Source organism: Myotis lucifugus, unplaced genomic scaffold, assembly GCF_000147115.1.
Source record: "Myotis lucifugus unplaced genomic scaffold, Myoluc2.0 scaffold_53, whole genome shotgun sequence".
In the NCBI taxonomy this organism is placed as follows: Eukaryota; Metazoa; Chordata; class Mammalia; order Chiroptera; family Vespertilionidae; genus Myotis; species Myotis lucifugus.
In genome coordinates this window covers 3,618,229-3,627,714 of record NW_005871101.1, presented here as the reverse complement: position 1 = coordinate 3,627,714, position 9,486 = coordinate 3,618,229, and the positions used below count along the sequence as shown (strand labels likewise).

Sequence of the window (9,486 nt, the reverse complement as noted above, 5' to 3'; positions counted from 1 at the left end):
CCCAACCAAGATGGCGGCCAGCAGCCACGGAGCTGGAGCAAGCAGGAGGCTTGGTTGCCCGGGCAATGGAGGAAGCCAAGCTTCTTGCCAGCCCTGAGCCGGCTGAGGCCTCTACTCATGGCAACAAAGTTTCAATTATAGAAGATAAATAAATCCCAGATACCTGCTTCCAGCCAGCCTCCACTGGGAGCTTGGGTGGCTGGGTGTTGTGGCCAGCCTGCAAACAGCCATCAGCCCCTCACCCAGGCTAGCCAAACCCTCATGGGGTGAGGGTTCCCGCTGGGGGGCTTAGCCAGCCTGAAAACGGTCCTCAGACCCTCACCCAGACTGGCCAGGCACCCCAGCAGGACCCCCCACCCTGAAGGGGCTGTGGCCATCCTGCAAATGGCCCTCAGCCCTCACCCAGGATGGCCAGGCACCCCAGCAGGACCCCCCCCCACCCTGAAGGGGATGTGGCCAGCCTGCAAACAGCCATTAGCCCCTCACCCAGGATGGCCAAGCACCCCAGTGGGAACCCCTACCCTGAAGGGACTGTGGCCAGCCTGCAAACAGCCATCAGCCCCTCACCCAGGCTGGCCAGGCACTCCTATATAATAAAAGCATAATATGCAAATTGACCCTAACTGCAGAACGACTGGTAATGACTGGTCACTATGACACACACTGACCACCATGGGGCAGATGCTCAATGCAGGAGCTGCCCCCTGGTGGTCAGTGCACTCCCACAGGGGGAGCTCTACTCAGCCACAAGCCAGGCTGATGGCTGTCAGTACAGCAGTGGTGGTGGGAGCCTATCCCGCCTCCTCAGCAGCACTAAGGATGTCTGACTGCAGCTTAGGCCTGCTCCCCACTGGCAAGTGGACATCTCCTGAGGGCTCCCGAGCTGCCAGAGGGATGTCTGACTGCCAGCTTAGGCCTGATCCCCCAGGGAGCAGGCCTAAGCCAGCAGGTGGTCATCCCCTCAGGGGTCCCAGACTGCGAGAGGGCACAGGCCAAGCTGAGGGACCCCCCCCCCAGTGCACAAATTTTTGTGCACTGGGCCTCTAGTTCATATATATAAAAGCCTAATGTGCAAGGTGTCCCCTCGGGAGTTCGATCGACTGGGAGTTCGATCGCTCGCTATGATGTGCTCTGACCACCAGGTGGCGGCATGGAATGAAGGAAGGCCCCAGGTGGCAGCCGGCAGCCAGGGAATGGAGGCCCTGGCCAGCAGCCGGCAGCTGCTAGGGACCCTACCCATGCACAAATTTCATGCACTGAGCCTCTAGTTTTTAGATAAACTTCAGTATCTCAGTCAAATGGGCAGTCAGCCAGACAATTATTATTCACTACCTGCCTCCAATTTCCAAGCCCTGTGCAGAGGGATGTCTGACTGCCAGCTTGGGCCAGATCCCCCAGGGAGCGGGCCTAAGCCAGCAAGTAGACATCCTCCGAGCACAGCCTAAATGCTAGAGTTATGTTAGAACCTAAATGCTAGAGTTAGGTTTGATGCTGAGGGAAAAAAAAGAATCAGAAACAACCACTGTCCCAAAGATTATAATCTCTCAGAAAATCATATCATACATTCTCCTCGGGAGTGAACTGGGAGTTTGGTTCAAGGTTTCTGTTTCTGTAACCCAATGTTCATCCCTAGAAATAACATATTTAGCTCTCAGCCCACAGAGGGTTTGGTTCTTACTTAAAAGCTGGAAGAGAATCAATATATTTAGACTATGAGTTGAAATAGATGTAGAGAAAATTAGCTAAGCAAAACCAACTATAGGAATTTCTGCTTAAGCTTAGTTTTACTGAATTACCTACCTTGCTTTGCCAGTGGTGCCTAATCCTATGAAATACAAAAATAATTTTGCATGTCATTAAGTATATGTCAAATTGATGTTTGTGGAAGCTCTGTGGATTAAGATTATGGACTAGCTCTGTGACTGTGAGTAAGCTCTGTTTTATTTTCATTGTTCGCTGCTCCTTCACACAGAGAGACTATATGACAATATTGTATCATAACATACCAGAGTGTTGTCACACTGTGGTTCTCGGGCATGATATTGGGTCATGTTATAGATGAGGCGGCCATATAATAGATTCATGAAAGCATGACCTTTGCAGTTCTGTTTTCAATAACGAAAAAAGAAGAATATTCAGGGTTTAGAAAAATTTTAAAGAAATAGACATCCCCAAAGGCTAACTTGCTATCCTCATTCTGCACTTTAGCAGAAAGACCTTAAAATTCCCATATCTACCAGATTTTTCCAGGCCCCATTTTATTTGATTTTCTTCAGCATTGATAATATATTCACTCCCTTTTAAAAAGACTCTTCTCCTTGTGTGCCAGGTTTCTACACTGTCCTCCTTTCCACCCCTTTCCACTTTCTCTCACTCCCCCTTTTCTCAGTCTCATTTGCTGAATTCTCTTTCTCTGCAAAATCAGCTATCCATTATCCATTTGTTCTTTTTTTCAAATTTCCAACAAATGTTATTATACACATAGTATTGGACAAGACACTCTCTTAGTTATTGCTAACATGGTGATACGCAAAACACATACCATCTCTGTCCTCAAGAAGCTAACAATAGAGCAAAATTATTAGTTCCTTGGATTGGGTATTTGTGTTCTCACTGTTACTCAAATCATAGGAAGACACACTAGCACGACATATTTTCCTTCCTACCTTATGAGATAACACACAGGATCAGATTGTCAAATCAGAGTCAGGCAGATAAAACATCTACTCAGTATCACTGTGCTAATAATTCTAAGGCGACAAGCAATTAATAAGTATAACAGGGGGGAGACAGGGACATCCTCTGGCTTCTAAGATCCTTCCACTCTGCAATGGGCATGCTCTCTCTAACCTAGAGTAAGAGACAGTTATGTGTGTGATTTCTATTCTGCTTATGTACTATCAAAAACGGCAGAATCTGGGATTTAACCCTACTTTTATGCTAACACAGTGGTCGGCAAACTGCGGCCCCTTGAGTGTGGCTCTTCCACAAAATACCACGTGCAGGCGTGCACGTACAGTGCGATTGAAACTTCGTGGCCACACTCAAGGGGCCAAAGAGCCGCATGTGGCTCGCGAGCCGCAGTTTGCCGACCACTGAGCTAACATGTTAATCTATTACTGTTTCATGGATGCTGACAGAAGACATGAGACTCCTGGATCAGAAACAAAGGGCTTTATTATTCATGGCAAAAGCAGCAGCCAGAGTTTCATTTGTTTGTGTCAATTCCCCATGTTCCCCAAACCTCACAGCAATGACACAAAGGGCTCATTCTGGATGCCCGCACAAACAACTGGTCACATTATACCAGGGAAACCCTGACCTGGGGAATCCACCACTTTTGTAATTAATGGAAACAAGCCTGCTCTTTCTTCAAGGAAGATGTTAGCTCATCCCTCTGGGCCAACAGACCTGAAAAATGGCTTTAGGATAAAGAGTGATCAGGGCTCTCTGAATTCTCGGTGTACCCAACAAAGATGTGTGGGGATGCTCAGGGACCATTGTGGATTATTTCTCCCAACATGTACTTTCTTAGAATATCCTGGTGTGATTTGAAATTCTCAATAATTTGAGACTTTTATTTTTCTATTACATTTTAAAATCAACCATCTCTATTTGGTACTTCTCATTAGAATTTAAACTACCTCAAGTCTTATCCACCTTAAAAACCTACTCTCTTTACTCCACTCTCCTACCCAACTTCAATCTCTTCTCTTTAATAGTCAAATGAAATGCAACACATATCTTAACTCTCTTTCTTCTTTGTCTCCCAGGTCTTCTTCAATCCAACCCACTGCAATCTGGGGTCAATGTTAGCTGCTCCATTGAAACAGCTTTCTATGTATCAGCTTTCTCCTCTGTAGGTAGGAGTAATATCAAAAAAAGAAGAAATAACATATTTAGCTCTCAGCCCACAGAGGGTTTGGTTCTTCCTTAAAAGCTGGAAGAGAATCAATATATTTAGACTATGAGTTGAAATAGATGTAGAGAAAATTAGCTACGCAAAACCAACTATAGGAATTTCTGCTTAAGCTTAGTTTTACTGAATTACCTACCTTGCTTTGCCAGTGGTGCCTAATCCTATGAAATACAAAAATAATTTTGCATGTCATTAAGTATATGTCAAATTGTATATTACCTATTCACTAGGTAATATCAGTACCTATTTTGCAAGGTTTTCTTGAGTATTGAATAAGTATGTAAAGAGTTTAGAGCAGTGCATAGTACATAGTGTTGAATGATCAGTAGGTGCATGATTTTAGTTAACATTCTTATCATCATCACTGTCATCACTGAGATTTTTGTTGCTAAATCTAATGCTAAATCTTGTTGCTAAATTCCAGTTTCTTCCTGACATCCCTGTGTTGACCATGTTTTCCTTCTTTAGACCCCACCTCCCTCAGTTTCCATAATGCCAGACCCCCTTGGTTTTCCTCCTACTTCTCTGTATGCCCTTTTGGTCAGCTTTGTGTATCCTACTTCAGCCTGGCTTAAATGTGGCTATTTCTCAGGGTTCTTTATTAGACTCATTCTTTATCTACAGGCTTTTGCTTAAGGAAATCACCCATCTAGTGACTAAATTACAATCTATATGGAGATGCCCAATACTCTGTACCTCATTCATTTAGTTCTTTAGCAGATATTTATAATGAATCTTCTATGTGCCAAACACTGGGATTACTGTTCTGTGCAAAACTGAGAGTGTTGTGCTCTCATGAAATTTATTTAACAATGGAGAACACAGATATCAAACAAATAATTACACATACAAATCTACAACATATAGATGAGCTAATTACTCCAAAGGAAAATAAGGTAGTCCTAGGAAAGTATAACACATAAATTTTACCTAGATTGAAGGAGAAATACAGGGCTCCCTGAGGTAGTGGTGCTTGAGTGGACATCTACAAGAAGCATAGATATTCACTAGGTAAAGGAAGGAAAGTGGAAACAAAAGGGAGTAAAGAGCCTTCAAGGAACTTGAAGATTAGTGTTGCTAAAACATAGCAGGGGGAAAAGAATAGCAAGATAGAATTAGAGAAGGAAGCAAAAACCAGACCACAGAGAGATCTGAAGATCATGTTGGTGATCAGTCTAATCCTGAGAATAATGGGAAGTGATTGAAGGGTGTAAAACAGTGACAAGAGTCAGAGAGTAGGTGACGTTTTGAAAACATCACTGTGGTGCAGTAGGAAGATAATGAAGGACCCATTAAAGGATGTAGAGGGAGCTTTAGTGGCTACTGTAGTGGCTACTGCAACCATTCATGCAGTTGGATTGGAGTGGTACCAGTGTAGAGATTTTTATGTTTTAGGAGATAAGTTATATACAGTAAATTTGGTATTTGATCCAATATGGGTGGAGAAGAGGAAAGTCTCAAGGATGACTCCTAATTTTTGTGCTTGTGCAGGTAAATAAATAGTAGCTGAAAAATCAGCCCATATATATTTTTTTCCTGATTTTAGTCCGCGTACTCAATTTCCTACTAGATATCCCCAAGTTCCTATCTTACTTGTTCATCAAGTTATTTATGTCCAAAACTGAACTATTTTTCCAGTTTCAAATGTTCATCCTCCTGTGCTATTCCGGTGAATGCCACACCATCAATAAAATTGCTCAAGGTGGTTGACCTTACCTCGTCTCCATCACATCCAGTTAATAACCAAGTTATATTGATTTTATCTTTTTAACACCTTTTATATATGCCCACATCTCTCTATTTACACTGCCACTAGCTTCCTCATCATCTTTCATATGGATTTCAGCAATGGTTATTACTTGGATTCTCTTCCATCAGCCTTCCACTTCTCTAATCTGTTCTTTGCCCTGCTGATGCCCACTGGCTATAAAGTAAAGCCATGTTTCCCTAGTATATAGTATGGCAGAAAATATTCTCCATGATCAGACCTAGCCACATATCTAGCATTTTCCAAAGGCTTTCCATTTTCAATGAAAGAATATACTCTCCTATCCTCAGAGCAAGACTTTTGAGCTCTATTTCTTCCTAGTACTGTTATTCATTTCAAAATACACCTCATTGCCCTATTTGCCTCTTTATGAGCTAGGTGCATTATGCTGAGAAAGACCACTTTTATTACTGAGTTAGAAAACTGGTAACATTTTAAAAAAAAGGGCATAATGTAGAAAAAAAACAATAGAATCTTCAGAGTTACCAGCATGCATTTATTTTGTACTGATTACCAAACTACCTGCGATTTTAGCTACCAAGAAAGGAATGAAAGAAGAAATAGGAGGCCAATGATTGAGGGGAAAGCTAGAGATGGATCACTCACAGGGGGGTTATGAGGCAACCATTCAAGAAGGCACTTTCAACCTCTTTGGCACCATCAGATGTACCACAACTTTTCACAGGCCGTTTGATAAACCCTTCATGTCTGTAATAAAAAAAGAACAAAAATAGTGACATATTTCCAACTTTGTTAGAATTTTGATGGAATACAATTGCTCCAATGAATGCGACGAGGAGAACTAAATGACTTTTCCTGACCCTTACTGAATTATAGATTAAACCATTTTACTGAATAGAGGGCAATACATATTTTTGAAAAGTCTATGTTGAGTTTGAACTGCACTTGGTGGCTTCCTCCTGCACACTGGCTATACAGCACACATGTATCGGCTTAGATGATTTCCCTCACAAGTAATAGAATCATGCAACTCAGAATGCCTAAACAATAGCAGGATGTTATTGGGTCACTTAACTGAGAAGCCCAGAGGTAGGAGGACTTCAGGCATAGTTCAATCAGGGCTCTAGCTCCTCTTCTCTATAGTACCTCAGCTTTGTCCTGTTTGTTGGCTTTATCTTTAATGTAGCTTTCACTCATGGAGCAAAATGGCAACTATAAAATGTCCCACATCCACAATTACAATTTCCAGAGAAGAGGGCATTTAAGTCCCAGGATTCCCAACCCTTCTGTGGAGCATCATACTCACTGAATCACATTTGAACTAATTCATTCATTCCTGAGAACTCATTATGCTAATGAATAGATTATCTGGTCTAATCACTGTGGCAAATGAGTTTATACCAAGTACAGTCCACCTCTGATTTGGGAGAGGAATGTTCATCAATTCCATAGAAACTACATGACTTCATTAAAATTAAGGAAAGAAAATTCCTCTAAGGAAAACCTTGGAGTTATTTAGTATGTGTGAAGAACATGAGTGAGTCCCAAATAGACAACCAGTGCGTAGTCACTACAGATGCAGTTCAAATGTGTTCATTGTCAAACTTATAATTTATTTTGCATCCCAGATTTTTTTTTAAATATATTTTATTGATTTTTTACAGAAAGGAAGGGAGAGGGATAGAGAGTTAGAAACATCGATGAGAGAGAAACATTGACCAGCTGCCTCCTGCACACCTCCTACTGGGGATGTGCCCGCAACCAAGGTACATGCCCTTGACCGGAATCGAACCTGGGACCTTTCAGTCCTCAGGCCGACGCTCCATCCACTGAGCCAAACCGGTTTGGCTGCATCCCAGATTTTTAAAGCTACTTGTAAGTGGTCAAAAAACTAACATCAGCTGAAACCGGTTTGGCTCAGTGGATAGGGTGTCAGCCTGTGGACTGAAAGGTCCCGGGTTCGATTCCGGTCAAGGGCATGTACCTTGGTTGCGGGCACATCCCCAGTGGGAGATGTGCAGGAGGCAGCTGATCGATGTTTCTCTCTCATTGATGTTTCTAACTCTCTATCGCTCTCCCTTCCTCTCTGTAAAAAATCAATAAAATATATTTTTTTAAAAAAACTAACATCAATAATTTACTGCAAAGGTAAAGAGAAGGTGAGTGTGGCCAGAGCCCAATTCCTAGAAATCCCATTGATAAATATGGGTGGATGAGAAGACTGAATGCCGTGGATGACTTTTAAACCACACATTCATTTATTTGTTCATAGGACATTTATGGACTATCGACTTCATGCCAGAAAATGCTTAATACAACAGGATCTTTGACCTTAAGGAGTTCATTCAATCAGGTCCTACAGAATTACAAGCAAAAAAGTCAGCAGTTTTGATATACTGTAGTAGATCAGAGTGAAAGTAGTATAGTAGAAGAGTGAAAACAAAACTACACAAATGATCTAGTGGAATCACCGTCACACTTTTCAATATTTCTTTCAAAGCTAACACTTCTACAATGCAATCTCCAACATACAGCAACCCAGGAACACTTATTTTCAATCAGCAGGTTTCTGAAAACAATGTTAAAAGGCAAATGTAAGAATGACTTATCTTACTATGGTTGCACAGACTGAGAGAAATAATACGAAACTATTCTTGTTTACAGATTTTTAAAAGTGGATCATTGTTGTCTCAAGGAGCTTTTATGTGCAAAATACATTTGATAATAAAGTGAAGTATTTTAAGCTATTATATTCTGTGGCCATCTGGAGAGATAGTTTGGGAGATAAATACAGCAGAAATATTTAGAAAAAGGACATGAAAAAGGAAAACTAGCAGACATGGTTGATTATCTTCTATATTCTTTTATAGTATAAAAACTAGAGGCCTGGTGCACAAAATTAGTGCACAGTGGTGGGGGGAAGGGGGAGTAGGGGGAGGAGGAGATCCCGCAGCCCGGCCTGCACCCTCTCACAATCCAGGACTCCTCGAGGGATGTCCAACTGCCAGTTTAGGCCCGATCCCTAAACTGGCAGTCGAACATCCCTCTTGCAATCTGGGCCTGCTGGCTCCTAACTGCTCGCCTGCCTGCCTGCCAGATCACCCCTAACCACTCGCCTGCCTGCCTGATCACCCCTAACTGCTCGCCTGCCTGCCTGATCACCCCTAACCACATCTGCCTGCCTGAAAGCCCCTAACCACTCGCCTGCCTACCTGATTGTCCCTAGCCACCTCTGCCTCAGCCCCCACTGCCGAATGACATCCTAAAGGTCATTTGGCTGTCCGGTCTAATTAGAATATTACACTTTTATTATTATAGATGATGAAATCCTTGGTCCATATCACAGTGGCAATGCTAAAAAAATTCTCATTACTTTATCATTATCCCCAGCAGTGTTCTGAAGCTCCAATTCTTAGGGCAGGGCTTTCTGTAAACAACTAACATAAAGATGCAACTCAGAGGATTTTTGGAGAAATCGTTTCTTCACATGAAGTATACTTGATAATAACATTTAATGTAATATTGACATTTCTGGTTTTTGACTTTGTTGAGCAGCATCTTGATGGAAAAGAAAATCACTTGTGACAGCTTCAGCATGAGTGTCTAACATCCTGGCAATTTAAACTGGTTTTATCCCATATCAGAGATATTCCATCAGAAAAGAATTAGCATGCCCTTCATGTTTTACAGAAGCAAGTCATCCTATATAATAAAAAGGAAATATGCAAATTGACCATCACTCCAACACACAATATGGCCGCCCCCATGTGGTCAAAGATGGCTGCCCCCATGTGGACACAAGATGGTCACCACAAGATGGCCAGCAGGGGAGGGCAGT

The 9,486-nt window shown here is 42.3% G+C and overlaps 1 protein-coding gene across 1 annotated transcript in view; it reads left to right on the top strand.

The window, feature by feature from the left end:
• Positions 1-5,199: 5,199 nt before the first annotated feature.
• The window catches only part of MEGF6 (multiple EGF like domains 6), a 172,777-nt gene continuing 168,490 nt past the window's right edge, over positions 5,200-9,486 (top strand). Inside the window, exon 1 of the mRNA XM_023753913.1 lies at positions 5,200-5,410. Within this exon, the coding sequence (XP_023609681.1) occupies positions 5,200-5,410 (211 nt within the window). The remainder of the gene's footprint in view (positions 5,411-9,486) is intronic.